Genomic DNA, 19,302 nt, shown 5'->3' with positions numbered 1-19,302 from the left:
CCTTGGAGTTTTGATACCCGTATAAATCTCACTAGGATAAGGTAACGTTTGTCAACATATTTTCATAAATCCACTCTACAAAAAAAATGATCTTCGCTTATATTTAGCCAATATTGATCAGAGTTACCTTGTCCTATGGATATCTACACAGTTATACAATTGGCAAGGTGGTGTAAGCCTACACTAAACACAGACCTTATTTTAAGAATATCCTATGGAATAAATGAATGAAGGAACCGCTTTGCAGATTTTGCTAGAAGGTGTCATGGGAATTATAACTCGCATTTTGGTAGTCAATTCTTACCATGCCCATTATTAAAATAGGATTTCCTGCATATAGAAATTACAGTTTTTGTTTTCAACATTCAACACAGGTAACTTACTCTCAACTGTTTGAATAAAAATAGAGTTTATTTGTCTCCTAAGCAGACTCTTCAGTATCATTGTCACTTCAGAGCTGTGTGTGTGTTTTACAGATGGCAGAGAGAAGCAGAGCACCAGTGTAGGACTATTACATAAAATTGGCACCAGGGAAAGCAAGGTGTCTTATTTGTGATGAAGATGTAAGCATGGGGTCAGCAACGGCTAAATCAAAAAATACCACCAACCTGTTAAGAACACCCATCCAAAAGCCCGTAATATGTATTATATTAATAAAGGTGTTCATTGTTAATTCAGTATTGTTGCAATTTACATTATTACAAAAATGTGTGTGTGTGTGTATGGGGCAGGGCGGCAGGGTAGCCTAGTGGTTAGAGTGTTGGACTAGTAACTGAAAGGTTGCAAGTTCAAATCCCCAAGCTGACAACCCTGTCCTTCTGCCCCTGAACAGGCAGTTAACCCACTGTTCCTAGGCCATCATTGAAAATAAGAATTTGAGAACTGACTTGCCTAGTTAAATGAAGGTTTATAAATATATAAATACATTTTTTTTTTTTGTTATATAAAAAAATTAATTGGCTGCGTTGAAAAATCGGTCAACCTCTATTATAAATCGATTACATTTGGATTTTGTGTCACTGGCCTACACACAATACCCCATAATGTCAAAGTGGAATTATGTTTTTGGAATTTTTTACAGATTCATTAAAAATGAAAAGCTGAAATGTCTTGAGTCAATTGGTATTCAACTTCTTTGTTACGGAAAGCCTAAATAAGTTTAGGAGTGAAAACGTGCTTAATGGTGTGTTTAACATGTAATGTGATTTTTGAATGACTACATCATCTCTGTGCCCCACACATATATTTACAGTACATACGGAACGTATTCAGACCCCTTTACTTTTTGCACATTTTGTTACATTACAGCTTTATTCTAAAAATAAAAAATGAAATCAATTTTAGAATAAGGCTGTAACGTAACAAAATGTGGAATACGTCAAGGGGTCTGAATACTTTTCGAATGCACTGTATCTTTAAGGTCCCTTAGTCGAGCAGTGAATTTTAAAGACAAATTTAACCACAAAGACCAGAGAGATTTTCCAATGCCTTGCAAAGAAGTGCACATACTGGTATATGGGTTAAAAATATATATATATATTTTAAAACAGACAATGAATATCCCTTTGATTATGTTGTAGTTATTAAATCACACTTTAGATGCTGTATCAATACAACCAGTCACTACAAAGACACAGGTGGACTTCTTAACTCAGTTGCCAGAGAGGAAGGAAACCACTTAAGGATTTCACCATGTGACTTTAAAACAGTTAGAGTTTAATGGCTGTGATAGGATAAAACTGAGGTTTGATCAACAACATTGTAGATACTCCACAATACGAACCTAAATGACAGAGTGAAAAGGAGGAAGCCTGTACAAAATAAAATATATTCCAAAAGATGCATCACGTTAAATGTGGCAAAGAAATTAACTTTATGTCCTAAATACAAAGTGTTATGTTTGGGCAAAACCAACAACATGAGTAACACACTTCATATTTTCAAGCATGTTTGCGGCTGCATCATGTTATGGGTATGCTTGTCATCGGCAAAGACTAAGGAGTTGTTTGTGGGATAAAAATAAACCGAATAGAGCTAAGCACAGGCAAAATCCTAGAGGAAAACCTGGATATTAAACCGACAAGAACAGCCTGACAATAGTTTCTCACTGAACTGGGAGAACATGGGTATATTTAAGAGGGGCTGATGCCTGCTGAGGTAAGCATAGCATTGTGCTAACTCAGTGACAACAACAATAACTGCACTACTCCAGGAAAACTGTAGTCAGATCTACAGTGGCCCATTCATACACAACCCATTCAGATTTTCATCTGAAGGGAATAAGAGACAATTGTATCCATTGTTACACCTAAACCAACAAAAATAACTAACATCTCTTCTGTTGTGTCTAATTGAACAAACATGGTGTCATGAAATGTAAATGTTTTCAGAGTATGAAGCAAGAATAATTCAAATTGTGTCGGATCACACCAGGGAATAGTGTGATTGAAGTATATTTCTTCCCACACAAAATATACAACTGGAAGTTAAGAACAGCACAGTCACTGTTAGCCTATAGCACTTATTTCAGACCATATTTGTTATTTTACGGACTTTGGTAGTATATGTTCAAACTGGGGGACCTTTTCAATCAAAACAAGTATGCCTATACATATGTTCCAGGTTTAAGGCACAACAACATTTATCCAGTGCTGTGCCAAAGTGTGTTTTGAATTCATATGGATGTTGAATTTCTTTCAGTTGTCATTGTTTCATTGATGAAATGCATCTAAAGCTGCATATTCTCAGTGTAAGAAGACCGCAGTTATTTTTTCTTAAACCGGAAACATCCGGATAACAAATTTTGCATGCAGCCTGCCCTCAGTATGTGTTGTTATGGCTTACGACTCTCAGAAAGAAAGTTATTTCCTCTCCAGTTGTGTCAAGATGATGACAGGCCCTCTGTCTTGCAGTAAAGGCAACCTGCAAATTAACTTGTCAAAATTTCTAGCATAATTGCACGGTGATCTCTTTATGACTTATCATCTCCTGCTAGTCATATTTAGATCATGGCATCTGATGAGTCAACATCACGTCAGTTATGCAACATGCGGCTCAAGTTATAAACAATGGCTTCACTGACAGAAGTTTTTGGGATGAAATGTAGCATATAAATTAGCGAAAGTTTTTGCTTAAGCCATGAAAAACTTAAATCACTTTTGTTCTAACTTCTATCAAATTGATAAAAATCCTGACAGTGAGTCCTAATTTGTATAATTGTTCATTATGCATGCCCCAGTGCATTGCTGACTACTAAAAATGCAGTTTCCATACTGTATTCAGGTAATACAGTAATTGTTAGTATCACTGATTTACTGGAGGTGAGCATGACTGCTGTGACCTCAAGTTAATAACTTGCACTTTGAATCAGTAAGAATATTTATTCTTGTTATATTTTGAATAATTTCATAATGTCAGCCCCCACTCCCTGTCCTCACCTAATACTCAATCCAAACATGGCAACTCCCTTTTCAGATGACCACACAGCTTGGTCATGTTAGTTCCGATGCTGATATTACATTCCATTTCAGAGCGTATGCTTTGAAACCTAAATATCCTGAGGATTCATACGGATAGCTCCGATTACTGTCCTTAAGAGAGTATATACAGTGAGGCAAAAAAGTATTTAGTCAGCCACCAATTGTGCAAGTTCTCCCACTTAAAAAGATGAGAGAGGCCTGTAATTGTCATCATAGGTACACTTCAACTATGACAGACAAAATGAGAAAAAAAATCCAGAAAATCACACTGTAGGATTTTTAATGAATTTATTTGCAAATTATGGTGGAAAATAAGTATTTGGTCAATAACAAAAGTTGATCTTAATACTTTGTTATATACCCTTTGTTGGCAATGACAGAGGTCAAACGTTTTCTGTAAGTTTTCACAAGGTTTGCACACACTGTTGCTGGTTTTTGGCCCATTCCTCCATGCAGATCTCCTCTAGAGCAGTGATGTTTTGGGGCTGTTCCTGGGCAACACGGACTTTCAACTCCCTCCAAAGATTTTATATGGGGTTGAGATCTGGAGACTGGCTAGGCCACTCCAGGACCTTGAAATGCTTCTTACGAAGCTACTTCTTCGTTGCCCGGGCGGTGTGTTTGGGATCATTGTCATGCTGAAAGACCCAGCCACGCTTCATCTTCAATGCCCTTGCTGATGGAAGGAGGTTTTCACTCAAAATCTCACGATACATGGCCCCATTCATTCTTTCCATTACACGGATCAGTCGTCCTGGTCCCTTTGCAGAAAAACAGACCCAAAGCATGATGTTTCCACCCCCATGCTTCACAGTAGGTATGGTGTTCTATGGATGCAACTCAGCATTCTTTGTCCTCCAAACATGACGAGTTGAGTTTTTACCAAAAAGTTATATTTTGGTTTCATCTGACCATATGACAGTCTCCCAATCTTCTTCTGGATCATCCAAATGCTCTCTAGCAAACTTCAGACGGGCCTGGACATGTACTGGCTTAAGCAGGGGGACATGTCTGACACTGCAGGATTTGAGTCCCTGGCGGCATAGTGTGTTACTGATGGTAGGCTTTGTTACTTTGGTCCCAGCTCTCTGCAGGTCATTCACTAGGTCCCCCCGTGTGGTTCTGGGATTTTTGCTCACTGTTCTTGTGATCATTTTGTCCCCACGGGGTGAGATCTTGCGTGGAGCCCCAGATCGAGGGAGATTATCAGTGGTCTTGTATGTCTTCCATTTCCTAATAATTGCTCCCACAGTTGATTTCTTCAAACCAAGCTGCTTAGCCTTCCCAGACTGGTGCAGGTCTACAAATTTGTTTCTGGTGTCCTTTGACAGCTCTTTGGTCTTGGCCATAGTGGAGTTTGGAGTGTGACTGTTTGAGGTTGTGGACAGGTGTCTTTTATACTGATAACAAGTTCAAACAGGTGCCATTAGTACAGGTAACGAGTGGAGGACAGAGGAGCCTCTTAAAAAAGAAGTTACAGGTCTGTGAGAGCCAGAAATCTTGCTTGTTTGTAGGTGACCAAATACTTATTTTCCACCATAATTTGCAAATAAATTCATTAAAAATCCTACAATGTGATTTTCTGGATTTTTTCCCCTCATTTTGTCTGTCATAGTTGAAGTGTACCTATGATGACAATTACAGGCCTCTCATCTTTTTAAGTGGGAAAACTTGCACAATTGGTGGCTGACAATATACTTTTTTGCCCCACTGTAAATCTGATTAGAATCCTGTTGCCCAGAGAAGTGCTGAAAAGAATCTATTTATAAAAGCACTGTCATGACGCAGCTACTTTATACGTATGGAGACATCTCTGAAAGGCAAGTGATTGGCGAGTTGAGTTAAATTAGATACATATTACCAGGGCAGCATGATGTTTCATAGACAATATGAAGCTAAATAGCTGGATAGTGGACATACAGCTTCAATCAAGCCCTCTTGTAACCTACCTGCATTGAAAATGAGTGCAGGTTCCATTAAACTATAGTGTCATACTATATCAGACAAGTTTATCAATGTGTCTGTGTGCATTTCATGTGATAATTGGATTAAATAATAAATATCACCTGTGCACATATGCAGCCCACACAGGTGATTGAAAAATATAATGTTATATATAATAGTATGCCCCATGTAAATTACATTTGAATTCAATTAGTATGATCAACAATGAGGTTTTGTCAGCAAATTGTTGGGCAGGTTGACCTGGGGTCAGTAAATTCAGGTCCTAACCAGCTAAGCAAACTGCACATTTTTATATTATATATATATAATTATTTTTTTAATGCAAGCGACATCAAAAGAAAAATGGTGGACCATGCGTTATTTATGTCTGTAATAGAGTTCCAAAGTAAGAGTCAAAAAGCATATGGTCAAACAGGGAAATGGTTCCAAACATTTTAGAAACCATTATTTTTTCCCATAAGGGATTTTAGAAACACTTAAAATAAGGGCTGTGTTTCGTGTAGGCCTATCCTGCCGTGATGTTTTGATAACCATGTAAATCTCTCTAGGACAAGGTGACTCTTATCAATATATTTGCACCCCTCCCCCCACACACACACAAATAATAATACTTTTTTTGGAATATGCCATCATAAAGAACTACAAATGCCATGATGAGACTGCCGAATGTCCCCTTTTATGCTAATTATCATTTTCGAATCTGAGAGTAAGTAGAGACAAATACATTGATAAAAGTCACCTGATTATCAAAACGTCACACCAGGATAAGCCTACACGAAACACAGCCCTAATTTTAAGTCTTTCTAAAATCCCCTATGGGAAAAATGAATGGTGGAAAAACGATTGGATCCATTTCCCTGTTTGACCACTAGGTTTCATTGGTATTATGACACCTGTACTATGGCGCTGTTCATAGGACTAACAAGTGTCTAGTCTCATCCATTTACAGTATGCATGTGCAATATCACATAATATGTTAATGTGCAAAACATAACTGCACTCCCCGTTTCTCTATTCCCAGTGTCTATTATAGTCCAGTTCATATCCCATCCCAACGGGCACAGACATCAGTTCAGTGCTTAGTTTTGATTTAGATTATGTTGAGTTGTCAACTAACGTGAATTAAACACTGCTATTTGATTTAGGTGAAAAGTTGGGTGAAAAAGACGAAATTCCCTTACAGTGATTACTTTTTGCAAATCCGTTTTTCACGTTGATTCAACATTATCACATGGAATTGTTTGGTTGAAATTACGTGGAAACAACTTGATTCAACCATTTTTTCCCCCAAAAGGATGTTTACATCTCTGTGATGCTCCGTAGCTTGTGGACCATATCAATATACTTCTTCCACCACCATAAGCACCTTAGTCCAACACGTTACACAACAATAATTTGGAGTTAATTTTAACTGCTGGGACTATTGCTTCATAGTCTGGCATAGGCTAATCCTCTGGAATCCCCCTCAATGACAAAATGCACATGACGCGGAAATGACCATACAGTCTGAATCGTATAATTTAACCTGACAAACACTTTTCCTGTAATTTCAAATGTCAAAGCAACGTTGGAATCATATAATGACTTTTTTAAACCATTCGCAACCAGTGACAGTGTATGAATAATTAGAAAGTGTTTTACCTGAGAAAGACGGTCTCGCCTTGCCTGACGGTAATATTGTCCATTACTTTATTATCGGTTTGGGAATCCCCTTGACTGTGGACAGGCAAACCTGGGGGGACAAGAAACAGTACCCTGAATGACAGAACCACCAGGCACTTCCAAGACACGACAAAGTATCCACAAACACCCATCTTCGGTTTATAAATCCCACTGCTTGTCGAGACACACAACGCGTCCGTTGATTTAAAAGGCAAATGCGTATTTTGTCCGGTGGAGCGAGCGCGGGTTAGTTAATAGCCTACAGTTCATCTGGTAATCCAAATCTTCTTTCCAGGTGCAGCATAGCATATGCAGGAGTATCGCTATCCCTACTGCGCACTCAAAAAAATATGTGCAGGCTGTTCTATTCTGTAGCTCGCAGAATGGAAATGCTTCCTTTCCGAATGGTCCAGCTGCTTATTGATGATGACAGTACACGCATTCACAGAAAATTAACGGTCGCAGTTGTGGATAGCACGCAGAGCAAACACATCAGCTATTTCGTTTGCGATTAAGTGATAAAACTTTAACAACCGGTGCCAAATGCGCAGAAGAGCGCAAAAACAAGACAAATGCGTGATTATCTCGTTCCAACAGATGCGGATTTTCTTGGGATTGGATCTAGGCTACACAAGTTTTAGTGATTATTCTATCTACATCCTACAGCGTCCCCTCATCGTCGCTATACGTGCTCTAGGTCAGGGATCATCAACTAGATTCAGCAGCGGGACGATATTTTCAGGGAATCTTAACATAATTACAAATAATTTCTTGCCTGCAAATTGACCGCAACAAGCCCAAACATTTATAAGATTTGACTAAAACATAATTTCAAACATTGCTTACATTTTGTATACGATCACATATACCGTATCACTCTAATATGCCTGGGAATACTTTGAAACATATCTCCAAAATGTAAAATCACTTGGAGCTGATGTTTTTATAGTCTTTTATGTCCAACAATAAAACATTTAAAATAAAAACGTACATTTTTCTTTTGCTCAGAAAGCTGAATAAAATCACCAGTGGGCCAAGTGTTTGGATGCAGATGCTATAGACTGCCTACAGATTGCGTGATATATTGTTCAGACCTTTAACAGGTGAAATTGGTGGGTATGACTCAAGTGTTTTGATGGTGTGGATAAAGACATGTGGACTCATAGCATCCATGTTCACAATCCAGGCTATTAAATGTGTAAATCATCTACTTGCAGTGCATTTATATAGCCTATGCAAGCCACAGTGCTGGCCCTAGCCCTTTGGGGGCCCTAAACAAGATTTGGTTGGGGGGTCTCGGCAAAACATTTTAGTTGACCCCCACCCCACTTGACAGCTGAGAGAGTTGCGCTCATGCAATCTTACACATTTTGCCATTGCACAAGTTAATGCAATTTTAACTTGTGCAATTTTGTACAAAAAACGTCATGCAATCCTACTAATTCTGCCACGGGGCAGAGATTATTTTTCTTCAGTTTTACAGCTAATTTCCTGCAATTTTACCTATTTTGCCATGGGGTGGAGAGAACATTTTACTGTTTTAAAACTAATTTCCTGCAATTATACACATTTTGCTATGACTTACGGCATGGCCCAGTGCAGTGAAAAACGTGGTTTCCCTGTGTTTTATATTAATTTCCACACTGAGGTTGGTATTCCTAAAGATCATGTGTGCAGCCAAAGTTTAAATTAGCGTGAAGGGCATGTCTTTAAACTGTCACTTAAAAAGGCTCAGAGTCAATAGTTATAAAAGTGTATAAAATCATAACTCAAAATTGGCAATTCAACTGCAGTTATCTTAGTGAAAGACTCTCCCATACACTTTAAAGTCTACGCAGAGCGGTGCACCATAGCCAATCAGAGGCACAGTAGGACTATATGCAAACAAGCCACTTGCCATAAGGTCCTGCCATCATTCACTTTCAACTGGGCTGTGTGTTTACAAGCAGTCGCAACAGCGCGACTTTATATCATTAGAAAGCATTTGACAAAGGACACAAAATTCACTTGAATGGATTACAGCAAATATGTAGAGTAGCTAAATACCACAGAAGTTCTCTTACATTTGGGAACTTTACATTCCTATTGATCAAACAACCATAAAAATATAGACTCTTCCCTGTATGCACATCAACAACAACAAGATCAACAACTAATGCAAACCAGAGCAAGATGAACTAAAAGCTAACAAAGGAAAATTAGATAAACCCTCTCAAACTTTTTCAACTAGTTGGCTGTCAAAATTGCACTGATAAACGATGGGGAATGGCCTGCTCTCCTTCTGCAGCTGTCTGCCAATGCATGTGTTGTCCCAACCAAGCACCCAAGCTAACTTGCTAAAGTTGTCTAGCTTGGTAGCTAGCTACTTCCAGACACAAATGAGAGAACACCTCGCTGAGCATTTTACTCACCCTAGCAGATTTGGATAGGATGTTTACATGTTATATAGAGGGTTCATGACTAACAATGACTTTTTTTGCCTACGTTTACTGACATCAGTCATATTCAGCGAGTTTTGCGCGTTCATAAATGTATCAGTTATTCTGTGCTATGTCACACTCAGACAAGAGTGCTCTGAAATCTGAGTAGATCGCTAGCCAGAGTGAATTTGCGAACGCAAGAGATATGCTAACTGGATAACAGTCATTCAGCATAGCTAGCTAGCAAAGCGATTCACATTTCTTGCTAGCTAACCAAATGACACCTGCATCTCTAGCTGTGTGTAGCCACCAAAAAACGACATGACATCCTCCTAGCAGCTAGCTATCTATCTAGCTAACGTTAGGCTCTGTGTTTTTAGCTTGTTACATACATATATACACACACTAGCCTATTAGCCAAATTATGACTGACTTGTGATCATTGCCTTTGCTAGTTTGATTGTGTTGACATTCCCAACCTTAGTTACACTTGTCAGTTTTTGTCCAAAATATTCAGTCATTGAAAATGAAACAGCTTGGGGACTGTTACAGCTCTCATTTGTGGAATGACCAGACCAAGGTGCAGGTGGTAGGCGTACATTGTCTTTTTATTTGATGACACCAAAAGCAAAATAACAACGACAACAACAAAAAAGCGCACAGTTCTGTAAGGCAAAGAAACTATACAGAAAACAAGATCCCACAAAACCCAAACAGAAAATTACAACTTATATATGATCCCCAATCAGAGACAACAATAGACAGCTGCCTAAACAAAGAAATAGAAATCATAGAATGCCCACCCAAATCACACCCTGACCTAACCAAATAGAGAAATAAAAAGTATCTCTAAGGTCAGGGCGTGAAAGGGATTCGAAGCAGCAACCTTTCAGTTACTCCAACGCTCTTAACCACTAGGCTACCTGCCACCCATTAATCATGGAACGTTGAGTCAAATATAACCTATTTTTAAAACCTCTTATAAAATTGGTTTTGTAGCATAAACTGGAAATTGTATATTTTTGACTGATATTATGATTATTATTATTATTGTCGTCTGTTTGTTCCATATCTTCAAAGTAGTTAAAATGCTGTCAGTTCCAGTTCCAAGTAAAGGCATTGCAACTTTCTTACAGTATTTCTTGCAGATATCAGTCCTACCTACAAGTAAGTCAAAACATTTATTTTCTGCCATTTCATAAAAGCTGTGTGAGCTTATATGTTTATAACCCAAATTGTTCACTGAAGTAGAAATTATCCTTTGTGATACAGGCAGACATAATTGCCACATACAGTACCGTATCTGTCATCGGAGCCATTGAAACTCAGTGAACAATGAATTGCATAGTGCTTAATATAACCTAATTTAGGTCCCCCACAAAAGGCATGCATATGCACAATCTGTCACAGTTCATGTCAAGTAATTTATGTTGCGGCTAAGTGCTGCTCTGCTGTAATTCTGTCTGGACCCAGTCATAAAAGGGGAAGTTCCTCCATGGCCATTAGCCAGGCTGATGATGCTTGCTAATTACACTCACTGTCCCTGCGCTTTAATCACAAACAAGAGAGCAGCAGGTTACAAAGAGCAATATCAAAATACTCTCAGCCTTAATGGCAGACACCAGATCACAGCAGTGTGTGTGGATCTTACATTTAAAGGGCTTACCATTTTAAATAGCACTTTGTTTGAACTTCTGTTGTCCATTTTGAGAATACGTACACGTACACTTAAGAGAGCACTATGACACAATATGTTAAAAGTTAATAGATCAGAGAATATACAGCACATTCGGAAAGTACTCACACCCCTTGACTTTTTCTACATTTTGTTACATTACAGCCTTATTCTGAAATTGATTAAATTGTTTTTTTCCCTTCATCAATCTACACACAATACTCCATAATGCCAAAGCAAAAACAGCTTGTTAGAATTTTTTGCAAAATGTACATTTCACATTTACACAAGTATTCAGACCCTTTACATAGTTCTTTGTTGAAGCACCTTTGGCAGTGATTACAGCCTCGAGTCTTCTTGGGTATGATGCTACAAGCTTGGCACACCTGTATTCAAAGAGTTTCTCCCATTGTTCTCTGCAGATCCTCTTAAGCTCTGTCAGGTTGGATGGGGAGCGTCGCTGCACAGCTATTTTCAAGTCTCTCCAGAGATGTTCAATCGGGTTCAAGTCCGGGTTCTGGCTGGCCCACTCAATGACTTTCAGAGACTTGTCCCGAAGCCACTCCTGCATTATCTTGGCTGTGTGCTTAGGGCCGTCAAGTTGGAAGGTGAACCTTTGCTCCAGTCTGAGGTCCTGAGTGCTCTGGAGCAGGTTTTCATCAAGGATCTCTCTGTACTTTGCTCCATTCATCTTTCCCTCGATTCTGACTAGTCTCCCAGTCCCTGCCGCTAAAAAACATCCTCACAGCATGATGCTGCCACTATGCTTCACCGTAAGGACGGTGCCAGGATTCTTCCAGACGTGACGCTTGAAATTCAGGCCAAAGAGTTCAATCTTGGTTTCATCAGACCAGAGAATCTTGTTTCTCATGGACAGGGTCCTTCAGCTGCCCTTTGGCAAACTCAAAGCGGGCTGTCATGTGCCTTTTACTGAGGAGTGGCTTCCGTCTGGCCACTTTAAAGGCCTAATTGGTGGAGTGCTGCAGAGATGGTTGTCCTTCTGGAAGGTTCTCCCATCTCCACAGAGAAACTCTGGAGCTTTGTCAGCGTGACCATCAGGTTCTTGGTCACCTCCCTGACCAAGACCCTTCTCCCCCGATTGCTCAGTTTGTTCCAAGCAGCCAGCTCTAGGAGGAGTCTTGTTGGTTCCAAACTTCTCCCATTAAAGAATGATGGAGGCCACTGTGTTCTTGGGAACCTTCAATGCTGCAGACATTTTTTGGTACCCTTCCCCAGATCTGTGCTTTGACACAATCCTGTCTCAAACCTCTACGGACAATTCCTTCCACCTCATGGCTTGGTTTTTGCTCTGACATGCACTGTCAACTGTGGGACCTTATATAGACAGGTGTGTGAATCATATCCAATCAATTGCATTTTACCACAGGTGGACTCCAATCAAGTTGTAGAAACATCTTGAGGATGAGCAATGGAAACAGGATTCACCTGAGCCCAATTACGAGTCTCATAGCAAAGGGTCTGAATACTTATGTAAATAAGGTATCTGTTTTTTTTTACATTTGTAAAAATATCTAAAAAACTGTTTTCGATTTGTCATTATGGGGTATTGTGTGTAGATTGATGATGATTATTTTTTATTTAATCCATTTAAGAATAAGGCTGTAATGTAACAAAATGTGGAAAAGGTCAAGGGGTTTGAATACTTTCCGAATGCACTGTAGCTTTTCTTAATCTAACTATTTTCAGTGTTGCCTGACTATATCGTTTGTCTCAAGAAGACAAAAAGATAGAGCGTTACAGAGGGTGATCGTAAATTAGGAATTATATCTATATTATATATTGGTTGAGTTACAGTATAAAAAGGCTAAAGCTTCGCTAATATCGCATGACTAAACAAGAGACGAGGTGATTCAAGTATATTTCAAACTTCGCTGAATGGCAGATTTGACAATATACACTGCTAAATGGCCTCCCCATTTCAGAGATGCTTGCTGTTGCAAATGAGCAGTAACAGCAGATGTTTGCTCTCACTTTGAGCTACAGACTTCTAGGTCATACCATTGGATTCAGCTATTTCTTCTGCATCCATTGGTACCAGTCTGTGTGATTAACAGGGACTGAGCTAGAGCAGCGTGTGTGAGACAAGGATGGATCCCGAAGGGGCTCGCTCGGGGTCTGGGATTTTTACCAAAAAATTATGTTGGTTGAATGTTGAGCTACAAACTATTAAAAGCTGAGACTCTCACAAACATGCACACACAAAATCTATAATACTGTAATAAGCTCACATAGATGTTGTCACAAACTCCGAATGCCACACAGTTTTCACTGACTAGTTGGATATTCATTTCTCAGTGAGCAAACAATCTGTACTTCCAGCTTCCATTTACATTCATTTTTTGCTTTGGCTGACATAGTTTTTTATTCACATTTGCCAATAAAACTCATGAATGCAACTATTTATGTCAGATTGTTTTGTTTTCTATTTGTAGCCCTGGTTGTCCTAAAAAGAAAATAGTAAAACACTTCACTGTGAAACTAAATAGAAGGGCTGGACATGCAGATACATTTTAGTCAGATTAATGAAAAGCTCATCTTTGCTGGGGTCTCGGGTGACGTATAAGGTTAACAACACTGACACTGTAGGAATTAGCACTTAATTTGCACTCCATACATAAAAAATACTGGGACAGATGTAGCAATTCTCACATCAATAATGCTGACTTATATAACAAGTGATGTTAAAGACAATTATATAATGTTATAGAAGTTATAGACTAAGGCCCTAATAATGAATTCAATCAATTGAAGATCAAGGGAAACCACAATGTGGGTTTGGTACAATGTATAATCTTCCCAGCTAGCACACTTGGTTCCTTGGAAGTTGTAGGAACATATATTTTTGGTTTGCAATGATTCTGGAAATGAAGCCATATATTTCCTGACTGGTAAAACTGAACGTCTTTTAAACGTTCTGAGACTGTAAGTGAAAATGTTGTCTGTTCTGGGAACCTACACTATAGCTTGCAGGGAGGTTCTGAGAATGTTTTACTGTCGTTCCCTGAAAGTTTTTGTGGGAGGTTTTATTAACATTCTGAGAACGGAAATGATTTGTTATGACATTCTGAGAACATGTTTCAATAGGACTTTTGATAACACTGTTAGCTTAGGTTAACTCTTTTGAACTTCAAGCACAGATAGGACACATGGAAATTAATTTGCTTAGACATTATTCATGCAAACACCTTTTTTAAATTTATTGTGGCACAGCATCAGCGAGATTCAAACCTATGATCTTTTGTTCTCTATCCATGGAATTAGTCAACTGCACCACCAGGATGGAGCTGGCATGCCATGTTTCTTAACTCATACAAAGCTGTTCATTTTAGTCTATTCAACCAGACCCCATTTCAAAGGAAAACAAGCACTCTTACAAAGATAGAGGATAGAGAGCGTTTTATTGATACTGAGAACGGAATGTATATGTTTTTAAATAACATTCTTAGAATGTTCTTGAAACATTACTAATGTTTTCTTGTGGTTTTTATGGAAAGTTTTCTTAATGTTCTGAGAACATGACTTTAAATAGGACCATGAGGAAACCTGCAGAAAACGTTATGTTGAAGTACTGAAAATCCCACCTAAGAAACATACTGTATGGCTCTCAGAGTGTTATGTACTAGCTGGCTATCCTGCACCATTCCCAGAACATTGTGGGAAGGTTGTATGCAAAATAACCACAGGACAACCACACTCTCACAAAGCTCTAAGAAACACATGGTTCTTAGAACGTCATTTGCTAGCTGGGTTCACACTACAAGATATTCCCCCCAGTGTGCTTATTAATTGTGACAATGTGCTGACAATTAGGTGGTCATCCATCTTTTTCGGATCAACAAGACTAACCCCACTGAACTTTACATTTCACCTTTTTTTCTACTTCACTGTAATTGACAGAAAGGGAACAACACTAATTTTACCTGAATAGACTAATATACTGTACAATACTTTACCAGAGTTGCCCTAGATAGGAGCCATCGTTGATTGCATCTTTCATGCTTTGTCGAATATGGATGGCAGATGTGCACGAAATCGAGCATGATCAGGAGTTAAACGAGCACCTCAGCAGTTCTGCTCTCTGACACCCTCCTGATGGGCACCAGATGCCTCCATCTTTAAGATTGTGTTTGTCCACTAGGGAACTTGGGTAATCAGGTCTTGGTCATGATTACAAAACAACTTGGAAATATCAGAATACAAGTTCAAGAGCACAGGGTGAAGACAGTAATTGAGACGGGTAATTTACAGATTGTTGTGCACCCTTCCTCCCCTACCCGGAGAGCTTTTAGATCCTAAGTAATCCAGATAGGATCTTATGCCTTATAATAGCCACACAGTTTAATGTGGAACCATCCCCGATACATTGATCGCTAATATTTATGCCGGAGTGAAGAAGTCTGCTCACTATCTAATTGGATCCCATGAGAACGTTGTAAAAAGACAATAAAGCAAATGTGAGTTTTCCCAGGGTGTGGAATAGCTGGAATTGCATTTGGCGCAGCCAGGAGGTGCACGACCGCGATATGCTCATCTGGGGGTTTGAGCTCCTGAAGAAAAACAATAATTAGGAGTAAACAAACAAGACGTGAAAAACGGCAGAAGAGTCGTCGGTCGCCGAGAGGAGTCTGTTGCAGAAGACGGTGGTTATTGCATAGGAGAGGGATTCCAAGTGGCTCGGGAATCGGAATGTGATGGTGTACCTCCTCCCCACAGGGATGAGTGATCTCCCAGATCTCAATCATAGGAGGGGATCAAGCAATCGACAAGAGAGAAGGCCCTTTAGCTCAGGGGGGCCGGTGGACATCTTCGAAGTGGAAGTGACCATTACTTTCTAATAAAAAGATTGATGCCGATGGACCCCTCTTTATCACCCCTTGGTAATGGCTCCCTGAATCCGGTAGGCAGGTTAAGTGCACTTTGCAGTGACACATATTCAGCCACAGTGTGGGGGCAGTGGGTAGTCTAAGCACAAACTCCTTTCGAGAGATGAACATGCATTCTCCCCGACCACAGGTTAGGTGGGAGTTAAAGTGCCTTCTAAATTTTTAATCTGTCTTTAATCTGGCGAAAGAGTTGTGTGGGAAAAGAGAATAGCTGCACTCTGTATATCATGCTATAGGGAGCATACAGTATCTCTGGAAACACTAAACACTGCATGGCTGTATGTCTCTGGCAAGGGAAGTCAACAGAGTGTATCATCATATCATCACCACAAAAAAAAGGAAAAGAAGAAAGATGTAGCCTGGAACTGTTTTGAATCTATTCACACTTGGGCCTAGGCCAAATCTAGTTGCCAATGCACTGATAAGAAAATGGTCTTTATCGTTGCATCTTTAATCGAGTCTAAGAGGCAATAGGAGATTTATACTGGGGGCTAAGGGGAGGTTTAATGAGAATTGTGAGGTGAGTTGTGAGGAGCGTGTGTGTTGATGGGGGTGTTGTGTGGGATTATTTACCACAGCACTTGAGCGCGAGCTAAACCCAGCGACACAACAGCTGTTTTAAAAGCCCTGCCGCTCCGCTTCTAAGGTTTGTTTCCCTCGACGATCGCACTTTAATAAACATGTTTTGCTGTTCTAAGGGCTTTGGCAATACATTTACATTTTAGTCATTTAGCGGAAGCTCTAATCAAGAGAGACTTACAGGAGCAATTAGAGTTAAGTGCCTTGCTCCAGGGCACATAGAAAGATTCTTCACCTAGTTTCCTTTGGGACCCCAACCATCGACCTTTCGGTTACTGGCCCAACGCTCTTAACCGCCAGGCTACCCGCCGCCCTAAAGTCTTTCCTCGATTCCTCACATCCCACTGAATCTTCTCTCCTCGATTCCCAAAACTCATTGTAGGAGAAGATCTGAGGTGATCTTGCGGCCTTATACTGTGCATAGATAGGATGCGAGGAATCAAAGAAAACTTGAGATTCACCCCAGTAGATTGCCAATCTACCGATGGAGAATGGAAACAGTAAAAGAGTCACCATCTCAAGTCAATCCAAGCAACATTTCAGTCATGCTTTTCACCTACTCACACTAACCCCCACATTTTAGAAACATACAATGACACAATGAGGACATCCAGTGTTCAAGGAATAAGAACACTCATGAGTGTTTAAGAACACTGATCTTTTGCTACAGAGACCAACCAGATTTGTTTTTTTTAAACAGACTTTAAAATCAACAATCGTACATGGTCACATCATGAGGGCCAAATCCCAACTAGAGATGCATGAGCGTTGGGATTTGTTCCCCAAAGTAAAAATGAGCATATACTGTATTTACATCCTCCTCCAGCAGGGCAGTGCTTTTATTTGATGTGTATCGTCAACATTGTTTTACATAAATGTGCAATGACTCAACTAAACCAGACAGTAACAAGGTCCACATGCATTTCATGAAGGAAGAAAAATGGCATTCAAGAGGCCCTGGACACTTTGTTGTCACCTGGTGCAATTTAAAGAGCTCAAACAGGGCCTTGGACTTTGGTCCCCAATGTACTGCAGTGTGTATGAGGAACAACACAGAAGCAACTACTGGCACTCTCGCCAAATACGTCAGGCAACACAGAAGAGATTTTCAAGATATCCTTGGCCCTCGTGCATTGGATGTCGTATGACAGTGTGTAGATTTCATAAAGAGTCGCTTTGATGGTTAAACACCACATCTCTCCCTTCTGGAGGACCAAGAGCTGACTCCGCCACTGCCCCATCCTCCTCTAGCACCAGGATGAGGAACTGGCATGTCAACAGGAAGGCACTTGCTGTCTGTTCTAGAAGGTCATCCAGGGAGGTGACCATGAACCCTTTCCTCTGCCTCCGACTGGGTGCAGAGCCTGAAGGGACAGGGCTCGGGTGGGGGAGGGATACGGCATGAGATTGTTCACACTGACCTCACCAAGTCTGGGAGAAGGGTTTTCACATATCCACACATTTAAAATCAAGTGCAGTCCATGCTTTGCGAGAATATCTAAATTCAAGTAGGTTCTTGCAAACCTGTAGCTTACAGTACCTACTGGTGGTCACTGGCCCAGTAGATCATTGTATAGGTGTCCGCTTGAGACGGGACTGTGCGCGTGGCTATTCGTTATGGGGTTTTATTCTTGTGAGATTTCCCTCTGTCGGGAGAAAACTTCTCTCTGTCACTAATGATGTACCATCATGAACCCATAATGATGTATAAAGGGTAGCTTTAGCCGCTTTCACACCTAGTTCATTTCACTCTGACTAGCAAAGACAGACAGTTTGGTAACGTTTTGTTAAAACCACATTTTGTTACATAAAATACAATTTCTAATAGTGCTGCACTGTTTTGATCCTGGGGACCCCAAGGGGTTCAAGTTTTGGTTTTTGCCCTAGTGCTACACAGGTGATTCAAACTCTTCATCATGGTTTGATTATTTGAATCAGTTGTGTAGTGCTAGGGGGGAAAACAACGTGCACGTCTAGGGGTTTACTTACGCATATAACATGTGTAGTAGGCCTTACATAATCAGCTCCAATGAATATGGAGAACAGTCATAAGGCATTTTGAAGAAGAAACATTTCTGACATCGCTCACCAGTGACGTTGTAATTAATAAGCTAAGCATCTTGCGTTGGAGTTTATAAAATAGAAAAGTATCTGTGCAGCATAGGGCCATCTGGTTCACTGTGTTATCTTATTCAATTCCCGACCTTGATTAGTCAATCATCTTTAATGTGCTTTTCATTTAATGCTATTGGTCCCTGGCTGTTTCATTCTTTATCTGGAATAGTAACACAGTGGGTTTATAAAAATACTCCCAATGAGCTCTATCGGTAGTGTTACAGGCTTTTTTTCCCTCTCCATTTCAAGGTTGGTTTTGGATTCATATGTCCTGTTTATGTGTTGCGCACACTGATTGGAGTGACCTCGTTAGTCAGGATGTGTTTCACCAGTGCTGGCCCAGCTGGTATTTAAGACCTGCTGGCCCAGTGCATCAGTTGAAGAGAAGAGATGTTGGGAGACCTACAACTCATGTTAGCTGAGGTGTGTGGTACAGCGTGTCCAGTGTAGGCAACAAAACAGCCTGACTCTGGTGGTTTCCCCTGTTTAGTTTGGGCCATATT

At 40.0% G+C, this 19,302-nt stretch overlaps 1 protein-coding gene across 8 annotated transcripts in view; it reads right to left on the bottom strand.

Annotated features, from left to right (window-relative positions):
* LOC139418146 (neurotrimin) overlaps window positions 1-19,302 on the bottom strand; it is a 414,965-nt gene that overhangs the window by 117,756 nt on the left and 277,907 nt on the right. For 6 of the 8 annotated variants that reach the window (XM_071167369.1, XM_071167368.1, XM_071167373.1 and 3 more), the window contains exon 1: window positions 7,086-7,725. In XM_071167369.1, coding sequence (XP_071023470.1) covers window positions 7,086-7,258 — 173 coding nt within the window. In that variant the 5' untranslated portion in view covers window positions 7,259-7,725. Of the gene's footprint in view, window positions 1-7,085; window positions 7,726-19,302 lie in introns of those variants that run through there. The other 2 variants (XM_071167372.1, XM_071167371.1) reach the window with 1 other exon arrangement.

Source organism: Oncorhynchus clarkii, chromosome 10 (assembly GCF_045791955.1).
Source record: "Oncorhynchus clarkii lewisi isolate Uvic-CL-2024 chromosome 10, UVic_Ocla_1.0, whole genome shotgun sequence".
Lineage (NCBI taxonomy): Eukaryota > Metazoa > Chordata > Actinopteri > Salmoniformes > Salmonidae > Oncorhynchus > Oncorhynchus clarkii.
Note: the sequence above shows the minus strand (reverse complement) of the source record. Positions and strands in the feature narration are given on the sequence as shown.